This window comes from Corvus kubaryi, unplaced genomic scaffold (assembly GCF_017639235.1).
Source record: "Corvus kubaryi isolate FWS band 111438036 unplaced genomic scaffold, C.kubaryi_AGA036_p1.0 37264, whole genome shotgun sequence".
Taxonomy (NCBI): domain Eukaryota; kingdom Metazoa; phylum Chordata; class Aves; order Passeriformes; family Corvidae; genus Corvus; species Corvus kubaryi.
Genome location: NW_024581079.1, coordinates 3,360,427 through 3,384,526, shown reverse-complemented (window position 1 = coordinate 3,384,526; position 24,100 = coordinate 3,360,427). Strand labels below are relative to the sequence as shown.

The window sequence follows — 24,100 nt, the reverse complement described above, 5'->3', positions numbered from 1 at the left end:
GTCGGCGGCTCCCTTCGCACACACTCGGGAGGGAGGGTCGGCGGCTCACTCCAAACACACCCGGGAGGGAGGGTCGGCGGCTCCCTTCGCACACCCGGGAGGGAGGGTCGGGCCCCGCAGACACCCGGCAGAAAGGGTCGGCGGGGGCGTCCCAGGCTATTCTGTGCCAGTTCCAGTATGGTGACATGGGTCACTGTCATTTACGTAGATCTCACGTTCTTCACCGTATCTAGGAAAAAACCCAACAACCCCCAAAGTTCTATATGGTGGGTGCCTGATGTATGTAGCAGGTACAGAGTCAGTCATTTAATTTCTCTCTTGTTGCAAAACACTTTATAGTGCAATAGCGTGTTTATTCTCAGAACATCAAAAGTATTCTATGACTGTTTCTGGAAATAAGTCTCACACAGCCTCCAAGAAGGAACTATTATCCTCACTCAAGCAGGTGAAACTGTGTGTGACCCTGCCCTCGGAGCTCTCGCCTGCCTTTCTGGGCAGAGGCGTGTGTGCATAGCTGCTTTTCATGTGGCTTTAATTATAATTTGGAAGGTGGAGTAGGCAATCTAAACTCAGGTTGTGGTTTCTGATGTACAGATTGATGATAAAGAATTCGACATTCCTCAAGTTGATACCCCTCCAACACTGGAGAGCATCCTAAATGAGGTGAGTGATCCATCGGACAGGGGTAGGTCAGGTGAGGCAGCACGTGCTCCTTTTCCTCTACTCCTACTGTGTTTTTCCTGGAAAACAAAATTGTAGAACTTGATGGTTTCCTGATGCTCATAGGTAGCAAGTGCATTCTCAGTGGAGTAATTGCTCTGCAGTGTGTGATATGGAATTTTGGTGGTTTTTTTTTTCAATTAAAATATCCACAGCTGCAGCATAGGAGGTTTTCATCAAGTCTAAGCACATTCATCTGTAGATCTGGAGAGTCACCTGAAGTCTAGAGAGCATGTTAAAGGTCAGGGTGACCAAAGAGTTTTTTTTAGCTAAAAGTAATTGCAGAGTATTCAGGGTAGTTCTGAAGTTGTTGGGAGGAGATGAGAACTGGATTCTTCACAGCTTCATTTGTGTTGTTCCTTTCACATATGCAGCTCTCTGGCAGGAGCAGTGAACAGTCTCAGCATCTGATGTTATCTGTGGTACCTTGCAGGGGAGATCTGACTCTGTCTCACTTGTATCCAACTCTATGTATTTCTGCAGTAGCTGTGTGAGTGCACAATGCTTAGAAATGCAAAGAAGGGCATGGACGTAAAGATAAACTCCAAGAAAACAAGGTTTTTAACAAAATGAGGAGATGGGTGGCTGGATTGCTAGGAAGCTGGTATAAAAGGGAAAGGAGCCTGCCAGGAGTGACAGTTCTTTTAAAAACCTGCATTAAAAACAGGTGTAAGGTATCCTGAACAGAGATGGTCTAGAAACAAGAGGAGTAGTAGGGGTAGCTGTGTCCTGTTTCTGCTGGTGCCTTGGGTAGCAGAAGTTTAGTAAATTTGGATGTTCTCAAACTGCAAGGACATGCAGTGACATCCATGTCAGAGGAGTAATTCCAAGTCTTAAACTTGAGAGGTAATCATGAAGAAAATACAGTTCAGTGCAGACAAAGTCTTATTGCAGTATCTCAGTAAATGTAGGATGGGAATGACTGGCAAAACATCTTCTGAAAAGGATTTTAGCAGAGAAGAACCTGTCTGGGCCAAAAAGACAAACAGCTGCAGTTCAGAAAGAGATGCTTGATGGGCACAGGGCTGCCAGGTGTAAGAGAAACGAGGGGCAGCTGCTCTGCTCCCTGCTCGTTTGGCATCAGCTGGGGGGTTGTGTTTGCTCGCTCTGGCTCTGTGCTGAGAGAGCAACAGGAGCTGCACTGGCTTTAGAACACATCAGGGAGAATGGCTCTTTGAAAAACTGTAATAAAGAACTCCAGGCTAAGACTGAAAGGAGAGAGAGATTGCAAACAGAAGAGCTGAGAAAAGAGCAAAATCAACCATCATGGCAGCTGGAGGGACTGCTGGGCTCTTGGTGCCACTTAGTCAAGTGCTGGAGTAGATGATGATAATTCTAGGCCTTCTCTTGGCAATTTGGAGACTTGGGAACAGCTCTGTTAAAGGTCAGTAAAGTTTTGATGGAGTACATAATATTTGGGGAAGAAAAGCTAGTTGACTTTTTCTCCAGCCCACTTCTGTGATTATTGTGAATTCTGAAAACTGGGTCTTCCACAGAATCAGCCCAGTAAAGTAATAAATAGTTCTAGCTTTTAAATATGAGGCTTTCTTTTCCTCTCTTTGTCCATTTCCTTGCTGAATTGATGCTGCTTTGCTAATGTTTTAGTTCTGCTGTTGTGCATTTTGAACATTTAGCAAGCTGTGGTGATTCTCGCCCTCCAGACTGATGATGAAGAAGAGTCTTTCATTTTGGAGGATCCCTTTCTCTTGAACATTGATAACACGGATACACACTCCTATGACACCTCTTCTGTGGCCAGCTCTGACAGTGGGGACAGGACACACCTGAAAAGGTACTGCAGCCTCATGCCCTGGGAGGTGAAACCATTTGTGAAGGGGTACTGCTTACATCCATTGGAAACAAATCCTCCTTTTTTCACAGAACACTGTTACTCCTCCAGGATCACATAGGCAAAGATGGGATTTGTAGTTGCACCGAGGGCTGGCCTGTTTGAGCAATAAAGGCATTTTATGGGAGATGGATTGTTTAAATTTCTCCAAATTTTAATGGAATCTTTAAAGCACTGAATCATGATGACTCTACAGAAAATGTTTCAAAGAGGTGGCTGACCTAGTCTGCAAGCAGCTGGTGGTTATTTGTAAAAGGCAACCGCTGTCACTTCTGTGAGTGGACTGCTAATGTTGACATCTAAAATGTGATAATTAGCTCTAATACTGCTGACTTGGGTCGTTAATTACTCAAATGATGGCCTGAGCCACTCCCATGGCTGCCTTGTGTGCCATGAGCGGTTGCACAAGATAAAAACGCTCTGAAGTCCGATGGTTTATGTTGGCCTAGGGTGGTGTACAGGCTCTCTGTCCCTTCTGTTTTTCAATAAGATGGTTTGTACTGAGAGAAGTGTTACCTGGAGAGGCTTAAATTTCTTCCAGTACAGAGTACACAGGAAGACCTGGAGGTGTTCCTGTCACCAACCAACGCTGGTTGCTGTGGTTATGGGTCCTTAGCCATAATACCAGCTACCAGCAACATGTTGGATGAACCTCTGTGGGAGCTGCTTGTTTGTGCACCTCTGGAGAGAGAAGACCCCAATGTTTGCCTGCTGGTTTGGGGAATTTGGCTCTCTGGTTGTGTGAGCTTGGCAACAAAATTGCAGCTTTGCTGGGAATTTCCCTGTCCTGCCTGCTAGAGTTTACCGGTGCTCTTTCCAAATAACTGCTCCTGCACTAGTTAGTTTTTGAAGACGTTTTCTCCATAAACAGAAGCACTTAAGCTTTCATATCAGGTGAGTTGTGTATTAATTGAAGGCTGTTCTTTACCATACACCCAGTTTTCCTAAGAGGTCTGTATTCTGCTAATGAGCCTTTTCCACTTGTGTATTTTCTGTAGATACTCACCTTTACAGGCTGCAACTTCTTCACTCCCTGAAAGAGCTGAAGGGTTGTTTTCAGGATGTATAATGAATTCTAAGGCTTGCACTTACGTGCTTGAAACTGACCATTTGTTTGAAGAGCTAAGTTTTTTTACTCCAGTACACGAGTTAAAACCAAACTGTGTGCAGGTACAGCAGGGCAGAGCAGGCTTTGCTGATTATCTTATGTCTTATCTCCTTTTGTGGCCCCAAGAAGAAGAATGGAAACTGCATGAGTTACGGGTGTATGCAGAATTTACCTGCTGGCTTAGCTGTGGGTTAGGCAAATTTCCAAGCTTTTATTCTGCTCTAATGCTTTTTGGTTCATTTCTTACTTCCTTAGGAAGAGAAAACTCCCAGATTCTCTCTCACTCCATGGATCAGTGATACGGCTCTCACTCCTGAAAGGGATTTCTGCCCAAATAGTGTCTGCAGCAGTAAGTGTCATCTTCTGGGCACCTCCACTAAGAAAAATGTGAAACTCTTCTGGTGTGTGGGGGGGATGTGTGTGTGTGAGATCTCCTGCCTGCCCCTGCTATTAGTTCTGTGTAACATCATGTTAGGGACATAAACTACTAACCAGTTGTCCCTCGGCTGCAGTGAATCAGGGCTTAGCTGATTTGCTTGGGTCACTTTTAGCCCTGATTTGTGCTGCTGGATGTCATGAAACTTGGTTGGAAATGTTCATATAACATGAAAGTGTGCTCAAAGGTGCTGAAACTGGGTTTGCTCAATGCTTGCAACAGGCACATGGCTCTTTGAGAAGAGCACAGTAACTTCCACGTGGAATTACGGGATGTTCTGCTTCCTCTCTGTTTCTGGGTGTTTCTAGCCAGTGGTTCCCTCAGCTCTGTCTGCCCCGGTGGGACCGTTAAAATGCAGCTGCTGTTTATTTTTCTGGGTGCTGAAGTTCTAGTTATTAGACGTGAGCAATCTGGGAGTTGTGTTTCTCACTCGTGGGTTCTCCTGTTTCCCCAGGACAAAGTGGATGCTGGCTTGCCCACTGCAATTGTAAGTACTCTCACAATTTTCAAGGACTGTGTATTTAGCTTTCATGCCAATTTGTTAAAGCAGTAATTTAAGACAGCTGATAAATGTGTCTTCCTTGACTTTTCGAGTGGGAGGAGCCTTTCTTCACTGCCCAGCTGCCCCTCTGCTGATCATGCCCTCCCTTTTTTATATCATCACCAGGGCTTCTTAGTTGAGCACACTGAATTTCCCTAATTGTTTCTTCTTTGCCAGTTATTGCTTTGACTCCTAACAATTTTTTATAGAAATTTAATTGGAGTGCTCCAAGTGATGGGTTCAAAATCTCAGTGTCTCTCTGTGTGAAATATTAACTAAAAGGCTGTCTGAAGGATATTCCTGCTTAGCAATTTGCATCAAAGTTGTTGAAGTCAAGCATGCTAATTATGTCTAAATATGTCAGAAGTGAATCTGCCTATAGTAAATGAGAGGAGAAGCATTTTAATGAGGTGAAATACAGTCAGTACTTGTTTTGCCTTTGTGAAGTGAGTTTTAATGTTTTACAAAGAAACTAAAGATGTGCTCAGTCGCTTTGACTGTAGTAACAGCAGCCCTTAAGAAAATACGTTTTTGTTTAAAAAAGAAAAGGAAAAAGTAGTCACTTCTTAGGCAAAAGGCTGCACAGTGAAGTTGGAAACATGCTGTGACTGATGTGTACATAGAATAAAAACCTGTACTTACACATCCAGACATCGAGGCGTTTGAATTTTTTTAATCTGACTTGTTAAGAAATAAAAATTAGAACAAGATGAATACATCTACAGCATTATGTGATTTCTATTAAGTTTTATTTCATTGAATGCAGGTTTGCAAGTGCAGTAGGATCTTGGAGGATATGTTTAATAGGATTTGTTTAATTCCCCATGGAAAGAAGTTGGAGTCTCTGGCTTGGTGTGGACTGCTCTTCAGGGGACCAGCACTGGCCAGGGTTTTAGAAGAGTTCAGATGTGGAAGTAGCAGCTGAGTTAGGATAAAATCCCAAATATTTATACTCAGCAACTGCACCAAAAGAATGAGACTGACTGTAGAGAGATGAAATTTTGCTGTGGGTACCACTCTGAGCATTTGAATTTCAAACAGCAGAGGAAAAAGCAGCCCTCTGATCTTGAGATAATCTGTGTGATGGTTGTCCAGGTGTAGTACCTATCTGTCTTCATGAAGGAATTGTGCTTGTCACTTATAAATGGAAAAAGTTACAACCTTTGAAATCTTCCCCTTTTGGCAAACTTTTCTTGACAAGTGGTGGATTTGTGAATGATGTTTCTTCTGCTTTCAATCTTCCTGCGTGACTCTTTCAGGCAGCATCAAACCTGATAGCAGTGGGGACCTCCCATGGGTTAGCACTGATATTTGGTAAGTTAAAAATAAAGTTTGGAGTTTATTTGCATTTTAATGATCTTTAAAAAATGCAAACACAAGCCAAAAAAACCCAGCCTGATTTATAACTGCAGGCTGGGTTTCTTCCATGTTGTTTGTGCTAAATGTGTTTTTCTTTCAGTAAAGAAATGAAGCAGAAGTAATATTTGTCATCCTTATTCATGTTTCTTCTGCACTTTGTGTATCTGGCACTTTGATATGGAGAAATTTAGCTCTGTGTGAATTGTCTAAAGAGCCTTTTCTGTGTTTGAATAGAAAATACTCTGTTTTCATGTGGAAGAAACCTGAACCTGTACACAACCATCATCAGTAGTAATCTTCTGCCCTGTGACAGAATGGGTATCAGCTTTATGGAAGTTAAGATGTGTTCCCTGGGAAGTGGGGCTTCTGGCTGCCTGCAGACCTGTGCCATGGGTGTCTCCTTCCCTGCCCTTCCCCTGCACCAGGCAGGCACCTCTGTGTCCCTTCATTCTGTCATTCTGTTCTTCCTCTTATCACCAAACTTTCTTATAAGCTTTTCTGAGCTTGTGCCTCTGTTTGCCCCCTCACCAGCTGGGCCACAACAGCTCTTCAGCTGTTCCCAGTCACATTCAGGTTTTGTGCCTTTTGTCTATGCAGCACCTGGTTCTTAACCAGGTTAGAAATTTCAGTGTATTTATTGAGGCTGGTTGAAATTCTTGGAGACCAAGAAGTTACGGGGGACAGGGTACTCCAGATAGATGGGAAAGACTCTGACAGTGCATGACCCACCTTCCTGGGTATTTAGACATTGAACTATTTGATCCCATTTGCTTAATCCAGTATTGAAACAATTTTGCTCCCTGAAGGAAAGGTGGAGTGAAGAGAGCCTCGGATCCCTCCCAAAGGTCCATGGTGCTGGGTAAGGGGCAGTGGATCAAGCTGCACTGAGGGAAGCCGTGATGAAGATTTTCATCCTGAGGGTGTTGAAGCATTAGATAAGAGTTTAGACAGGTTGTGCAGTCTCTTTGCTTGGGGATATTCAGAACTCAGCAAGGCCCTGAGCTGGCTGGTCTCTTTGACCTTGCTTGGAGCAGCAGGACTGGGCCAGAGGCCTCCATGCACAGCTTAGAGCTGAAGTTACTCTATGAGTCTGTGCTGTAATTTAAAGGTGATGAGGAATGGAAGTAAAGTGTCCGTTTTTGTTTCAGAATGCTTCCTGGACACTTATTCTCTGCTGAATTCCTTCAGTTCTGTAACTAAAGCTGGGACATTGACCCCAATGCTCTCAGATCTATCTAAAGAGAGAAACCTTGGCAGGATATGGCTGTAGAAGGCTTTGTTGTGTGCAAAGAGAGGATTGGAGATCTGGCTTGGGTTTATTCTGAAATTTAAACCAAGAGTTTTTGTCTGTAGACCAGTCAATATCTGTACTTTTTTTTATTAGATGTGTAGATTAGGGTCAGACTTACTCCCTGAAGGTTTGTAAGGTGTGTGCAGGGTTTATACTGTACAATGGGAACATAACACATTTTTTGAATGCAAAAATGTAGGTCCATTTTCTGGTTGAACGCATTTCTCTGAATTGTGTCATTCACATATTTTAAAACTTTATTTTTTTCTTTCATAAATTTGACTTCAGCTAATTTGTCTCTCCTCCTAAGTCCACCTATACTCATGACTTGTCTGCTGTGTCCTTACTATAGAAGACTTGGGAAACTTTCGTTCTTTGAAGCATTTTTTGAATGCTTCTGTTGGCTCCTGAAACATTATCACAGGACAGTTCTCAGACTGCACGTGTAACATGGAAAAGCAAACTTTTCTTCTGGATTAGTGTTGGATTAGATGCCAAGTTTGACATCCTGGAAGTGTTGCAGAAGAGGTGGTAGGAGGGGATGTCTGGAGGCCTGGAGACACTCTCCTCTGGTACCTGCTTCAGGGCCACATACTCTGGCAGGGGGAAAAAATCCTCCTGACCCATCTAAACCTCTCTGTCTGCTATTTCTGGGGTTTGCTGCTTGTTCCATGATCTGACATTAATGGGGAGGGTTGGTGCTCTCAGATTTTACCTATCTTTCACGTAGTTTATCTGCTATTTGGTGGTGGTTACCACATTTGGATAATGACAGGTTTTTTATGCCTTAGGAAAATGACCCTTAGCTTGTTTCTAGGGCTGTGCTCGCTTGGAGGATTTTATTTTTCATTTTGATGTAAAGGAGGTCCATCTTTCTGCCAAAATCCTTCTCAAACTTGTTTGCAGTTGTGAGTGCTGTGCAAATGAACGATTATGCTGTGTGCCATGACTTGGCTTGAGGATTGCGAGCTGGAGTGGAGCAGTGCTCTCCCAGCAAGCCTACAGCAATACACAAATACTCTTTGGAGGTTTTCTTTATCCATTTTTCTAGAAGAGCAGAGGTTTTACACTGCTCAAAAACTAGGACTTAAGCACAACTCAGTGACATGTGTCATTTTTCATAAAGACTTGTTCCAGACAAAAGAATTCTTTCTGTATAGCTAAATTGTGTTTTGATTAGTGTGGTACGACTATTTATTTTTATTTTCTCTGCTGTTTGTAAAACTTATGGTGAGTGTCCTGAGTCTTTGCTGAGGTATGACAGCATTAAAACTAGATTTTGGGAGTCTTTTTTTTTTTAATTAATGGGGAGTTGATTTACTGGCTTGTGGTAACTGGGTGAAAATAGTTTTACCAGTTACATTACTGTGAACTTCCAGTTTTATTTCCTCTCAGATTTCTGTTTTTTGGTCTTCAGTGCAATGAAGTTCAAATTTATAAGCTCACCTTTAAACTGCTTGGTTTTAGAACACTAGCCATCACAGCATCATTTCTTGAATAAATCAGAAGGGGAAACATTAACCAAAGGAAACACTCAGCAAAATCTGAGGGTTCTCTGTCTTTGGAGATTGTCGCATATGTGCTGTTCATTGCTTCACTCCTTCCTTTTATATTGATTTCTGGTTTGTCTCTTCTCTTTTGGCTCTTTCTGTGTGGACTGAAAGGCAAAGGTACGGTACCACTGCTGTGTGCATGTCCCTGCATGACCAGCCCCTGTGCTGCCCAGGTTGCATGTTGTCTGTGCCAGGATTTCAGGGGCAGCTCAGCAGTGAGGCAGTGCAGGAACCACTCAGTGGATGATGCTGCTGGGAATTGCTTAGTGGGTGCATGTGCACTGCACACTCCCAGATTCTCCAGGCAGGAACAGCAGAGGAGCAGGTAAAGGTGATTGTTATAATGTCCTAGAGCAGCAGGTGCACAGCTGTCTGTGAAGGTGGTGTTTCAGGGCAGGACAAGGCTCTTCCATGAGATCACCATCCACCCAGAGCATTGCCTGGCACTGTGCCTAATAAAACGAGTAGTGTGTCAGTAATTCTGCAGGAAATCAAGCAGGCCTTTCAAACACAGGAAAATCAGGGCGTAAGGAAAAGATCTTGATGAAAACCTGGTGGTCTGAGCAGTATCAACTTCTGCAGTGCTATGCTCATTTCTGAATGCATTTCATGCTGGAAAGCGCCTTCTTTCACGTTCACAAACTTGTCTTTATTCTGTACATTCAGAATCTTATCTAGGTGCCTTCTCATTTTGACTTCAGACTCTGAGAGCAACGCAGTTACTGCCAGAAAATTTTCAGATGAAGAATTGCCTTATGTAAATTGAAAAATTAAAAACATTTTTGACAATTGATAGCCACCTTTGTTTCAAGCATTTGGCAAAAGCTTTTTATGTTTAATCCTAAATGCACCTTACTTCCAAGCTGATAGTACAAGTCTGGAAAATCATCAGATCAGCTTTGATAACCTTTTGCTTTTGTCTGTTTTTATTACTTTGCCAGCTTACTAGTAGAAGCTCATTGATCCTCTGATCTTGTTTTGCCTTGGGAGCAACTTCATCCATAGTATAGTTGGGTTTTTTTTTTAAAAAAATCTTATCTAATGGCTCTTAATGGTGTGTCATCTTTTAACTGTCTGGAAACAAGAACAAGTACTGGATTGGTCATACAAATGACTTAATTTTGGGATACAATAGGGGTCTTGTTTGTTTTGAATGGACATTGCAGGTGAGGGAAAAAGAAAATGGCTTTTGAGAGTTCCTGTGGGGATACATATAAAGATGTAAACCTTTTCAGAGAAAGCTGTGGAAGATTCTCCTTTTTCATGCCTGAGAGGAAACAGGTTATGGATTGACTCACTGACAGGCTTAAGCTGAAGTGGAAGGTACTTCCATGAATGAAGAAGTCATTCACCTTTAATATAAAGAGCTGCAGTGTTCCCCTATTTTCAAACAGATTTTTATGGTTAGCAGGTAGTATTTTTGTAAATGAGCTGCATTTCCAGGCCTCTGGAACAAGAATTATTTCTTTGGATCTTGACACCATTTGGAGAATATCTCTCTGTGAAACTTGTTTTCCAGCTGTAGCTCTGTTTTCTCTGAACTTTCATGGAAATCCTTCATCTTCTTTTTCCTTGACCTGTTCTGATCTATGTGGTGAACACCCCTGTCACAGTGATGTCAAGGTGTGTCCTAGTAGCATGGCCAAGGATGTTTTCTCCTCACCCTGAGCAGTGCTTTAGAGTAATCCAGGAGTTCAGCTGTTGTTCTTGCTGGTGATTAATTTGCTGGTTCTGTGCAGAGTGATAAATGCATCGCTTTGGATAAGAAATGCAGGATACATCCATGCTCTGTTTCACAGCCAGCACGTTCCTAGCAGTGCTGCAGCTTGGAGAAACGTGTCCCATGACTTGGGCACATCTTGCAGGGTGCTCCTGGTGCTCAGCTCTGTTTCCTTGATCCAATCCTTTCCCTTCCTTGCTCTAGGTGAATCCTGCACACAGTGTTATTGTGGTGTTCCTGATGTATTTCACATCCCCGTAATCTTCATTCCAACAGTTCTCACAAAGCATCTTTTCCCACTCCCTCACTCAAAAGCAGGACCAAAGCAGAGATGGGTGGAAGAAGCAGCTCCAGAACGTTTTCCTTAGCTTTTGAGAGCAGTGCACCAAAGACAGGCAGAGGGATCTCATCCAAACTCCTGAAGAGCAGCATCTTGTAAAGCATTTGAGTCTCTCATGGTGGGAGCCTCCAAGAACTTGGCACAGACAGAGGTGCCCATGGTCTGTGTTGTGCAGGAGTGGACAGGGCATGGCTCTGCAAGCAGTGGCGCCTTCTTTGCAGCAGCCTGTGGCTCAGGGAGGGAGTTCCTTTATAGAGTAAGAGCTGAGTGCACCCGAACTCATCAGGCATTTTAACTGTGCAGCTTGGAGACAAAAGTGCCTTTTCCTTCCAGCCTCTGGCCTTCAGCAACCAAAACCAAGGAGTAAAATTACAAAATAAGAATAAAATTATGACATAGAATTGCACTTGCCAAAAGCCTCTGTTGTGGTTTTGTAGTTGATGTTCAAATGCAGAAATACAAGGCTCGGAAAGTAGAATTAATTTTCTGTCATCTTCATTGCTGCAACTTAAGCACTGTTGGAGAATAGTAAAAGGAAAGCTAGATACTGCTTTGAATTTTCTAGTAGTTTCTTTTTCTGTATGTAATACCTCTGCATTTCTATGTTTCCTGTCCCTGGTTTGTACTTTTAAAAATAATTTTTGTATTTCCCTGCAAGACAGTGTCCCACTCTTTCTGTTCTAACATGAGCTCTCATCTTGTAAACCCCTTTTTAGAAGAACTGAACTGTAAGTCTTTGAATTGTTAATGTACCCCAGGTGAATTGTAGGTGTAAATAATTGCATGATGTTAATTTTAACCATTGCTCTTCCTTTAATTTCTTGCCAATTGTTCTGCTCCAGATCAGAACCAGGCTCTCCGGCTGTGTCTGGGCAGCACCGCGGTTGGGGCCCAGTACGGGGCCATCTCTGCTCTCAGCATCAACAATGACTGTTCCAGGCTGCTCTGTGGCTTTGCAAAAGGACAGGTAATTCCTGAAGGATGAGCTGCTCCAGTGCTCTGCCCTGCAAGGGTACCTGGAGGTGGCAACAGCTCCAAGCCAAGCCCCCTCAGTCTGTAGCTGTGTGTTGGCTGGTTCAGTGCTCAGAAGCAGCACACGTGGCATGATGTGCCCAGAGCTTCTTGGGGCAGGCAGCCAATTCCTGCTGAATCAGGTTGCTGGGGGAGTTTTCTGTGGAGGAAGTGAGTAATGCAGAATATAGCAAAGGGTTCAATTAGTTGTGACACAATTCCTGTTAAACTGAAAGGTGCAATGGCTCACTTGGACAAGCAGTTTAGTCTTTCTAGGTCACTCTCCGAGATCTGTGCATGGTAATTAAAGCTGTTTTTACTGTGGTGATGACTTGAAATTCTTGAAACTCATATGTAACCCCAAAATTAATTTTTGCTAATACCTTACTTGTGTGACAGAAGTAGCATAGCTTTTGAATGTAGGGAAAAGGGGTTGAGTCTGGTGTAGTTTTATGCCCTTCTAAAAACCAAAGGAGAGAAAGCAATTCCTGAGCAAAAATAACAAGACTAAACCAAAATAGGTGGACATTACCTTTGTAACATTTAGAGGAATACAAAGAAGGCTACTTTTTCTTTTTACATTCATTTCCCTTTGGTCCTTTGGCTTTCACCTTCAGAGTAGATAAAACACACCCCTGTGCCTATGGTAGGACTACATGACAGCCTGCTGCAGGCCATGTGAAAATACTTAATTCATGCAGAGCAGCAGCTGGTTTTAAATGATGCTCAGATAAAACATTTTGGAGCAACGGCTCTGAAACATCTGGTCTAGAAGTGTTGATAGATGATTTATAGGATCACATAAAGTACTATTTCCCATAAAAAAAGTTTTATTCAGATTGTAATCTCAGCTCTTCTGGGCAGTTATGCAGTGAGTAGTTAATACTCTTCAGTTACGCAGTGAGCAGTTTGGGACTTCCTGCTTCTTAGTTGAGAAATTGCTTGAACTTAATATTAAGTACAAGCCAAGGTCTGTCCTCCTACCTGACTTGTCATGCTGAGCAAGCTCAGGAGGAGAGGAGGGACAAGGTTCGTGGTAGCCATGGAGATGCTTGAGTTTTGCTCAGGGGTGTTTAGAGATTTTTCACCTGTTCACTGGTTCTGTGAGAGAAATGCATTGGACCCGTTGGGTGGTAACAGAGTTACCTTACACTCTTTAATGTTGTTATCAGGCAGATAGCTGTGAGGTGAGGGAGATTGGGCAGGTGGGGAGAGCTGTCCAAAAGGGCACGATTCAGAGTTGAGATAACATGTGGTGTCAATTCTAAGCAGACAAGTGAACTGCTTGGAAAAACAGGACAGGAGCAGATTTCAGGTCACTTTGCTTTGATATGAAACCCCTACTAACCCAGGGTGATAATGTCAGTATAGGAATTTGTTGCTGTACTGTAATGCATGAAGTGATGGAGAGAACTCCTTGACAATGAATGTGTGCTGAGCACAATCTACTTGCAGATCACCATGTGGGATCTGGCCAGTGGGAAGCTGCTGCGATCAATAACAGATGCCCACCCCCCAGGAACAGCCATTTTGCACATCAAGGTAATAAACGCTAAATGTACTCCTTTTAGCCCACTTTTGTTCAGTCAGATGTGGTGACTTTCCTTGTCCAGTACTTTTGAATTTTAGATGAGAGCAGCTACCTATGGCAGTGGTATCCAGAGATGAGAAAAATGAGCAGAAATTCTATTTTAAAGTGAAACTGAGTATACTGACATAACAGTTTTGGCTGTGAGTTGTACTGTAACAAACAACATTTGTTGTCTGTTATAACTCCTCTCTCCAGTGCCAAAATGTATGAAGAATTAGTTGTTAGAACACATTTCTCTAAAACTTGCAGTGTTTTGACCTGGACACATGACTTGCCAGCTTTCAACTTAAAAGAATTTGAACTGTAGAAAGTAGCTTCTGTCAGCAGTTTTTCAAATAGGTTGTTGGGAATGTTTTGGGTTGAAAGAGAAGTCATCTATGGCTTCTTGTTCAGCATAGTGTTATTGTCATACACAGAAAATCGTGTCTGAATTTGTGCCTGGCTTTGTTTTATATGTGCTCAGATGTTTGTGGGCCTTAGAGATTCTGGGTTGCAAACACCTCCAGAAGTGTCCCCAGCTGAAACTGTGATCCTTTATTTTTCTGAATTATTTGGTATCATTAGAAGTTCTGGGTGTTTCTGATTTGGGTCTGTCTGTAACTGCAGCCCATCCACCAGCTCTGGCCCCAACCGATGGGCTTGAGGCTGAAAGCCCTTCTAGAGGCAGCTCAGGTTTTGGTGTGCTGCAGTTCTGAGCTGCAGCAGAAAGTAGTGGGGCTTTGGTACCAAAATCTGGCAACAGGGCTTGCTGAGGGAATGAAGGTGAAGCACAAACCTTGCTTTTCTTGCACATCATAAAAAATGCCAGTAATTGTCTCAACTCAATATGTTAAAGGTGTCTTTCTGTAGGTGCACTGCTTGTACTCTGTGTGCTGTTAGTACTGCCATAGCATGTATTTTTACATCCATTTGTTTGTAGTTTATTTCTTAGGGCCATTTTAATCTTGTTTTCTGCTCAGTTTACAGATGATCCAACACTTGCAATTTGCAATGACAGCGGAGGCTCCGTGTTTGAACTGTCATTTAAGTAAGACAATAACTCTACCCATAGAAAGTACAAGAAACCAATTCTGGGTCATAGTTTCTAAAACCTAAGGAGTAAAGACCCCATTGAAACCAATAAAGCTACTGCCTGAATGTTGAAGGTGTAATTTAGGGCTGCAGTGTAATTTCTCAGCTGAAACAAGATGCTGTGTGGCAGTGCAGTAGTCAAAGAGCACCCTTAGTTGCTAAGGTGTCACTGTATTGCCCAGAATTTGGCACTCCTTGTGGGCTCTTAGTAGCTGTCACAAAAGTGCTGCCTCTCGTTTTGCCTTGGCTCATTAGTGAGAGCTGTGCTGCAGCAGCTGCTCATTTTTCTCTTGGCCTCTTCAACAGGAGGAAGGACAAGGAGGAAGGATTGACAGTCAATCTGATCAAGTCCGCGGATTTCCCAAACATCATTGTCAGATAGGATCTTAAGGAATTCTTGTCTGTATCTGAGCAGCTGTGTGGGGTTGCCTCCAGTGACACATCAGAGGTGATCCCTGGAGCTGTGCAAGGGACTTTTTGGAAGGAGTATTTATGAAGGATCACTCCTGAGATTGTTGGGCTGCCGCCAAGCTGATCTGTGCTCTTTGCAGGAGGGTTATGGGAGTGAGGACGTGCGAGTCTCGGTGTCTCTTCAGTGGCTCCAAGGGGGAAGTTTGCTGTATTGAGCCATTGCACGCAAAGGTTGATTTGAGAGACCATCCTATCACCCAGTATTCACTGCTGGCCATGGCCTCCCTCACTAAGGTAACTTGCTGCTTGCAGGAGGCTTGATGTGAGAGATCTCAAGGGAGAAGTTCTCTGCTATATACTCAAACATTTTATTTTGCCTTGTTGCTTTCCTTGAAGATTCTGGTTATTGGCCTGAAGCCATCTCTGAAAGTGTGGATGACCTTTCCCTACGGCCGTGTGAGTAATGAAGCCAAACAGGTGCTTTTTGGGTTATGGCTACAAACATTCTCTTGGAGGGAAGGAGATGAGATCAGGAACAGGTGTTTTGTACCACAGCACTGTGGAATTGCAGTGATAATCTGTGGGTCTGATGTGTGCAGATTATGGCAGAGAGGAGGTGAGAAGCTGCTTCCAGCTGTACCTCTGTGAAGATGCTGATTTTCTCAAATAAGCAGGAGGGAGCCCCTCAGCTTCTTGTCTTTCCTGCTGCAGCCTGGATGCACCCACAGGTGGGATGTTGACCTGATTATGGCTGCAATCACCTTGGACTGGGGCTACTGTTTTACATTAGACCCACACAGCAGACCCCTTAATTACAGGGACAGGAACCAAGAGGATTTCGAGCGTTAAACAGTCTTCTAAACTCTTGATTATTCATTTTCACTAGTCAATGGCATAATTCTTCCTGGAAAAGCAGCTGGGGGCAAGATGTGGGATAGGCTGTGTTAGGAGAATGGAGACAAGGCTGGTATCAAACTGCAGCTTGTTATATGTATCCATGTGGGATTGGCTCTACCCTGAGCAGCTCGGATACCAGTGGTGTTATGTCTGGGTGTCCACTTTGCCAAGGACACACACTGCTCCAAAACATGTGGCTGGACCAAAGAGCACAAACTGCTGCCAGGAATTTGCTTTGCAGCCCCTGTGTACAAGGCACAGTCAGTGCAAAGCCACGTGTTCTGGAGCTGAGGGTCTGCCTGGTGTCCCTTAACCACTGGCTGTGCTTTTTGTGTGACAGATGGACCCTTCAAGTGTCCCTCTGCTGGCGTGGCACTTTGTGGCTGTGCAGAACTCGGTGAACCCCATGCTTGCCTTCTGTCGAGGAGACGTCGTGCACTTTCTTCTGGTGAGCCTGGGCTGTTTTGTGCTGCATCCAGGTGGTCACGTCTCATCCACACATTCAGGGATTGAGCCTCTGTCTCGGTGACAGTGTGAGACCTGAGCATGCTGGGACCAGCTGCAGCTTCCCACTGGCTTGGGAAAACCAGCCTGGTGGTCACTGCTCTTCAGCTGCAGTGGTGCCCGTGCCTGGAGGCATGAGATTTATCTGTTCCAGAAGTATTGATTTGCAGTGTGTTTCTACTGGAGGTATAAGAGTGTGGATTGTTTTCAGGGAGAGCATGTGAATTTGAGACACCATCTTAGTTTTCGCTTTAAAACATGAGTCTGGGAAAAAATTGTATAAAACACTAAGAAAAGAGCTTTCGGTCCTGTTGGTGTTTGACTTCAGGGCATGGTGCTCATCCTGTTTAGGTCTGCAGCAGTTACACATGCAGATATGGTTGTTCAGAGACAATTTCATGCTGATTTCAGTATGAGAGCAATACCTAGGCTTCTGAAAATCTGGTGTTTTGGAGTGCTAAGTTTGTTGCCCAGCTCTGCTATCATGTTGGACCTTAAGCTTTGTTTAAGCACCCAGATGTTGTGTTGTCTGGATTGAGTCCTCTTTCTCCTCTCTCATCTCTCTTGGTAAAAGTGGGAGAAAGAAAAGGGTGCATGTTTAAGCTTGTCTTGGTGAGATGCTTGTCTGGAGGGAGCTCCAGACTCCTGGAATCAGTGTGGTGGCCTGTGGGAACTGAGAGGCTGAACTGAAGGAAGTCTTTGAGTCTGAGTCAGCCTTGTCTGATTTTTCTTTAGGTCAAGAGGGATGATACTGGTGCAATCCACGTCACGAAGCAGAGACAGCTTCATCTGCACTATGATCTCATCAACTTTACTGTAAGTCTCTGTACTGCAGAATGGTTAAATTTTTTTTGCACTGGTTTTCTTGTAAATGTGTCTCAGTAGCTCTTAGTTCTGTGCTCTTGGCTGTGTTTATCTGGTGATGACTAATTGAAAATGTCCTTAAACTTGGGACTCTGTGGAAAACCAGCACAGTGTGGTAACCACCTGTGAACAGGTGGTGTAGTTGTCTTGGCTTTGACGCCTCTGGATAGAAAGTGTGCTGGAGCATAAACAGTGTGCCAAGAGGACAAAGCTCTGGTAGATTGCCATTTGTCTGCAGCTGTTTTCTGTGAAGATTCCATGTAATTTCTCCCCAGGAGGACCCTCCCTATCTCTGCCTTTGAAGTTAAGCCTGTGTGCAGTTGTAAAGTGGCTGTGTACAGTAACAAAGCTCCTGGCCCTGCCAGAAGTCCCAGTAGGGGGTACTCAGGCATATGGCCAGAGCCTGTTTCCTTGGCTCTAATGGAGAATGCATGGCTGAAATGTGGAATTTGGTGCTTTTGCAGTGGATCAACTCACGGACAGCGGTGCTGCTGGACAGTGTGGAGAAGCTGCACGTCATAGACCGTCAGACTCAGGAGGAGCTGGAGACTGTCGAGATCTCAGAGGTTCAGCTGGTCTACAACAGCAGCCACTTCAAGTCTCTGGCCACAGGGGGCAATGTCAGCGAGGCCCTGGTAGGCACTGGTGGCCTGTTTGTGTTGGCAGCTGTGTGTTTAAAGTAGGCCCTAAGTGGAAGTCTGAAGAGAAAAAGCCTTTTGGGACGTCTCAGGAATCACATGTGTTGGTGATGTGGGCAGCTAACAGACAGCCCATGTTTCCTTTTGTGCATTGAAGGCTGTAGGAACTGCTCCTCCCTTGCCAAGCTTTGGAATTTTCTGTCTAGGCTAAAAGCTGATGTGCTTTATTCTTTAAGAGGATTTTTTTGCTTAATACACCACAGACTGGAGCACTGGTTCCTGGCAGTCAAACTGCTGTTGTAGCAACTCTCACTTCAACGGTTGTCTTCCCATCTGTGTGCCCTACACATTTGCTCTTGAGGAAGATATGTGAAGAAGCAGGTGGCATGGAAAGGGCCCCCATAACCTTTTTGGCACCTGAGGGTAGGCACAGAGCTCTACTTCTTCATGTCTTTGGGTAGCCAGAGCTCAGCAGCTCTTGAAGCTGAGTTCACAAGCAGGAAGGAGTGACAGCAGAGCTCTTTGACTTACTACTGCCCAGCAACCTGTGGTGTTCTCTCTCCAGCCTCATTTTGATTTCTGCATTACAAAGGATCTTGGAAGTGTATTTATGTTGTTTGGGAAATTTGACAAAAACAAAAGGCAGTTTTACTTGTGTGTGATTTTCCTCCCTGTAGGCACTGGTGGGAGAGAAAGCTTGTTACCAGTCTATCAGCAGCTGTGGTGGTCAGATCTTCTACCTTGGAACTAAGGTAAGTGGGGGGAATTTTTGAGTTAAAATACTGGGCATTCACTGATGGTGGTAGCTCTTCTAGAAAAGGGCAATTTGTCTTCTGTGGAGATGTGTATTGGGAATGGGTTCTTCGTGCACTTAGGTTGTGGGGTGAAGGAAATGTGCAATAATTTGGTTTTAGCCAGGGTATGGGCTGAGTAAGACATTGTCATCGTTTCACAATATCCTGATTCATTCAGCTCCAGGGTAAACTTAGCCTTACTTTACTGACATCTCGTCTGTCCTAAGCTTCTCTGTCTCTGTTATAAATGTGCTAGGGAATAAACAGAAGAAAATAAGACAGCAGCTAAAACTGGGCTCCAATTTATACTGCTTGAGGGTTGCTTTATTTAGTCATCTGTACTGGCGTGCTTTGGTGGATATGTGGGGTACTACAGGCTGCGTGAGCAACTGCAAGTAAATAGCTTCCAATTTCTTTTTTCTTTCCTAGTCTGTTCATGTCATGACATTGAGAAGCTGGAGAGAGGTATGTTGAGAGGGAAACTGTACAGCTGAGGCTTGAGTTGCTTAAATCTAGCTCAAAGGAGGGAGGGAGCATTTGTGAAGCATTTTCTGGGCGCCGTGTTCAGGATCCCTGATTGCTGCACAGAGCCAGTGCTGTGGATACACTGATTTTCATGGTGACACTGGGACTTCTGCTTGCATAAATTTGCAGGCTGAATGGAGTCCCTGTTCTCCCAAACAAGGGCACCATGCTCTGTGTCAGCTTTGGTTAGTGCAATGCATGACTTAGGAAGAGTGTGTGATGCAAGCCTTCTGTCTGCCACACAAGCATCCAGGAGTGAAAGAGAACCTGCTTCACTGGAGTTTGTCCCCAGCTACTGCAGGAGCTGCATCATAAAATCCATCTAAGACTACCTAGAAAGTTCGTGGGATTTTAGGTCCTTGTTGGTTGAAGATTTTTTTTGGAACTTCATTTCTCTGACAGCTGAAACCCCATCAATGCCCACACTAAAGTTCTTAGTGATCTCTTTATGTCTATTCCTGTGTTGTACTTTTCACTTGAATCAAGCAGCAGTTTTCCTTCCTGCATCACCAGTTTGCAGTATGTTTATTCAGTATGTGCATGTTCTCTCTCAGGCCTTGTTTTGCAAGGCTAAGCAGCACTCATTCATCTCTCTCGTGAGATTACTTTCCCATTCCTTTCTTTATTTCTAGTCCCTGTTCTCTGCATGTCCTGTGTGCTGGGTTTCTTGGGCATAGGCAAACAGTTCACCACATATTGCTGGGTGAGATCTTACAAGTGCCATGCACAGTGTCACCCCTTCTTCACAGTCTCTGCTAGATGTGTCATTTCTCATGCATCCTTGAATCTCATTTTTCTATTCCTTTGGCCACGTGGTATCAGTGACTTGGGCACTCTGGAGATTCACTGGTGCCCTGTAGCCAGTGATTTCTGCTTGTACTGTTGGGTAGCATCGCTCTCCTGTGACCAGCTTCAGGGGCACATCTCTCGTGCCTTTCTGTTCTTCTGTCTCACCTCACGTGCTGCCAGTTGGTTGTCAGCAAACTTCAGTAGTAAATTCAGCCTATGCCTATATGTAGAAGGCTTCAATGAATCCAGAATCACTTCAAGACTGACTCCCAAGGGAATCTGGTAGCCATTTCTTTGCAGTCTCATGTTTCTCCTTTAAGCAGTGACCTTCACCATTTTTCCTCTTGGTTGCTTTAGGGCTGTTTTCCTCATCCATGGTTATAAACTCCTTCACGTGACATTGTATCAGGACCTTTAATAGGATATGAACAGTTGAGCTCTGTTGAGCTTTTAGTTACCAAGATCACTTCTTTCTGCTGGTTTTGTCTCCAGCCATTCACCACTGAATTTGGTTTAGTAAGCTGTAATGAAGAGTCTTGTTCTGATCCATGATTTCAGGTACAGATTTTCCTGGAATTCACAAGTCAAACACAATCTGTGCTCTGAGACAACCCCTTTCTAAGTTACTGCAAGGTTTCTGCTATGTTGCAGTTGTGCCTCTTTATCATAGGGGACTTAACCAAGAGTTTGAATTGAGTGTGTGATGATTAGGGTGAAGCTGAGAGTTAGTTCTTGCTGCAGGACAGAATGCTGGGCTGAGACCTGGATTCTCTCCTCTCAAATGGTTCTTCGACACTGTCCTATCATACCAAGGCCAGTGGTGCTTGACCTTGGGTGTTAATAGTTCCTTAAAGCAGAAAATACTTGTGACTTGTGATCTACTTCAGTCCTTGCTGACTGTGAGCTCAGGAGAAAATAGGGGCTAGGATGAGGACACGCTTTGCTGAAAGCATGGCAGAGGTGTTCATTGTGCTCCGAGTGATGGGGCAAGGATGGGGAATGGAAAATGTTTATCCTTTGTTTATCAGACAGTCAACAGTGCTGGGGGTCTCCATCCATCAAGCATCTGACTTAAAACATCCCCCATAGGGACTTGATGTACTGGAGCCTGACATTTCTTAGTCCAGCAGAAAATGTCCATTTGAGAGCATCCTTTGAGATCCTGTCCTTTCCTGCCGTGTGGTGAGAGCTGCTGAGGTGTCTTGTCACCTTGATGTCAGGGACCGTGACCCACTGCTGGGAAGTGCTGGTCTTAAAGGGGAGGGAATCATCTTTTCTGTAGTTCTGAGGTCGAGTATTCCTTGTTATTTTAGAGAGTTGACCACCTTCTGAAACAAGAACGTCTCACAGATGCCCTGGCTCTTGCTTGGTCCTTTTATGAAGGTAAAGCAAAGGCTGTTGTAGGTAAGTTTGGGTTTGTTTGCTTCTAACTGAAACCTCTAGGGATGGTTTTAAACATCTGCATGTACAGGAATCACTTTTTTAGGGGAAGAAAACAGAATTGAATTGAATTGGAGAAAATAGGATGTGTTTTTTGGGTTTGGCAGAAGCAACCTTTATATGGAGTAGTTTGAGGTTTTTGGATGGTTTTTTAGCCATACTCCCTTTAGCAGCTTGCTGATTTCAAATGAAAGTCAGACTTGATCTGTGTGTGACTCCATCCTGTTGTCACTTTGCCATGAAGAAGGTGGATCCAGATGTTGAATATCCAGCCTGCTAGAATATTCCAGAAGGCCATGCATGAGCTGTAGGTACTTTTCAGTGCAATTCTCTGTCAGCTCTGCCAAGCAGGTGCTTTGATCCAGGTCACTCCCCTGACTGTACAAGGAACTGAAAAGATCACACTGGCTTTTGGCACCACATTTCCTACAAAGGAGGTTGCTTGAGAAATATATTAATTGTGCCAGAAACTGCCACTTGTGTGGTCTGGTTTGTACTGGACACATTGATTTTACAGCAAATAACTTCTGATGGCATTGACAGATGAGATGCAAGTTCCCAGGACAAGATCCTGCTGTGAAATTGCTGGTATATGAAGATGTGTCTTGTTTTAATGCATGGATATAGCACAGTAAAGCAGATAGTAATGCTTTGAATAATGAAAATCTGTCTTTTTGAATTGGCATTTACGATATTTTCCCCTTTTAGTGCACTTTATTCAGCTTCTTTGCATCAAGACCTCTTCCAGCAATTACCCTCATGTACAGTCTTTGACAGCTCTCCATTAATTGTTCTCTCAGTGTTAAACAGCACTTGGAGCTGTTCTTGCTAATCCTGTGCTGGAACAGTCTTTAAGTGAGGAGAATAAAGCTTTTGGAAGAAGAGGGGGCTAAAAGTAGAGCACAGAATTCTGTATTTACATATCCTGACCTCCACATCTCAAGGGTGGTGACATTAGCATCTGAACTGCGGAGTTTTTGTATTTCTACTGGTAGCTTAGATGAGAAAAGCTTTGTTTTTCACCCCACTCCCTCATTCTTTCTAGGCTTGACTGGGGACACGAGCAAGAGGAAAGCAGTCATTGCTGACAGAGTGAGTCCCTGAGCTCTTCCCAACTGGATTTTCATGTGTACTGGTGTGATACTGTGTTCCCAAAAGGAACAGCTTCTGTCCTCCATGAGTTAATCCAACTGGCTCTAGAATATGTGCATGTTTCTATCTTGCTGAAATTGGGAGCAGAATTTTAGAAAAAACTTGGAAATACCATTTGGGTAGGGTGGGGATAAAATCTGCAGCATTAGCAATCCGAAAGGTGACATTATCATCCAGGCCTGGAGATCTCTGGTCCCCTCACAGTGAAGAGAAACCTTTTGTGTAGGTAACTGTGGAGTTCCCTGACCTTTGGTTGGCACATGTCCATCCATATGTGACTTGCTGACTCCCAGGATGGAAACTGTGCTCTGTGTTTATGTGGACATGGAATAAACTCTTCAACTGCTCCAGTTGAGTTGTTACAGGAAGTTGCTTCTGAGAGGGATGTGTTTAAAATACACACTTCCTGCAATAATTATTTGGCTCTATTCCATTCTTATTATTTTGTTTGCAGGTAGCTATGTTTTGCTGTGTAATATACTTTAACTTAAGCTTTGGGTAAAATCGTGGCCTAGATGAGCCTTGTGCTTCAGGATGTGTTCACCAGCCTGCAAACTGGCTGTTGGGCTGGCTGCCCAGCTCTGTGGTCAGTTAAAGTTAATGCAGGCCTTCAGTATCCCTCTGGGCACTCCTGTGCCATTGTCACACCACTATCTCTTGGCAGCCTCTTCCCTCTGCTCCTTCCTGCCCACAGCACTTCATACCCCAAATGGGACAGCAGAGTTTACAGTGCTTCCAAGCCAGTCTGAAATGTGCTACCAAGCAGGGCCTCAGTATAGGATTTGAATGAGTTTTCTTATTTATTGTCATTCAGATGGTTGAAATCCTTCTCCATTACACCGATCGGACTCTGAAGAAATGTCCTGACCAAGGGAAAATCCAGGTTATGGAGCAGCACTTCCAGGTATGGTGCTCCAGAGGACTCTTGCAGAAATCTTTGGGGTTTTTTAATTAACTTTGTTTTGCTGCAAACATGACTTGTCTATTTTTGAAAAACCTTGCTGTGGTTCAGCTGAACTCTCACCTGTTGTGTGCACTCATGAAATCAGGACTTGGGTATAGTGGGTGGCAGAACAGAACCTGTGTGCCCTCGGTGCTCTGTGGGAGCGTCAGCAGAGCTTTTTTCCATGTGCACCAGCATATGGAAAACCTGTAACTGTGCCAGCTACTAGCTGAGTCAGATACCTCATTGTTTCTGCTCTGTCTTGGCCAGGCTGCATTTCATGCTTTGCAGGATGTGCTGCTTGGCAGGGTTTTTGCCAGTCAGTCCCTACAATTTGTTGTGTTTGTTCCCCAGGATGTGGTGCCTGTCATCGTGGATTACTGCCTCCTGCTGCAGCGCATGTAAGTCTGGGTGGGCAGGCCTGTCCCCCAGGGCAGACCCCAGCACCCCAGTGCTGTCTCCTGTGGTGTAGAGGAATTGCATCACATCATTTCATAGCATATGTCACATCACAGTTCAGAGGAATGCCTAAAAACAGGTACCAAAGTCAGGA

General features: G+C 44.1%; 1 protein-coding gene across 7 annotated transcripts in view; it reads left to right on the top strand.

Moving 5' to 3' along the window:
• The window catches only part of VPS8 (VPS8 subunit of CORVET complex), a 68,610-nt gene that overhangs the window by 628 nt on the left and 43,882 nt on the right, over positions 1–24,100 (top strand). For 3 of the 7 annotated variants that reach the window (XM_042024723.1, XM_042024720.1, XM_042024719.1), the window contains exons 2-21: positions 595–663; positions 2,382–2,512; positions 3,933–4,026; positions 4,568–4,600; positions 5,914–5,968; positions 8,969–8,974; positions 11,760–11,884; positions 13,384–13,470; positions 14,479–14,546; positions 15,142–15,295; positions 15,398–15,457; positions 16,239–16,346; positions 17,138–17,218; positions 17,731–17,901; positions 18,582–18,656; positions 19,128–19,163; positions 21,326–21,416; positions 22,498–22,544; positions 23,419–23,508; positions 23,902–23,948. In XM_042024723.1, the coding sequence (XP_041880657.1) occupies positions 595–663; positions 2,382–2,512; positions 3,933–4,026; positions 4,568–4,600; positions 5,914–5,968; positions 8,969–8,974; positions 11,760–11,884; positions 13,384–13,470; positions 14,479–14,546; positions 15,142–15,295; positions 15,398–15,457; positions 16,239–16,346; positions 17,138–17,218; positions 17,731–17,901; positions 18,582–18,656; positions 19,128–19,163; positions 21,326–21,416; positions 22,498–22,544; positions 23,419–23,508; positions 23,902–23,948 (1,628 nt within the window). The remainder of the gene's footprint in view (positions 1–594; positions 664–2,381; positions 2,513–3,932; positions 4,027–4,567; positions 4,601–5,913; positions 5,969–8,968; positions 8,975–11,759; positions 11,885–13,383; positions 13,471–14,478; positions 14,547–15,141; positions 15,296–15,397; positions 15,458–16,238; positions 16,347–17,137; positions 17,219–17,730; positions 17,902–18,581; positions 18,657–19,127; positions 19,164–21,325; positions 21,417–22,497; positions 22,545–23,418; positions 23,509–23,901; positions 23,949–24,100) is intronic. The other 4 variants (XM_042024724.1, XM_042024725.1, XM_042024721.1 and 1 more) reach the window with 2 other exon arrangements.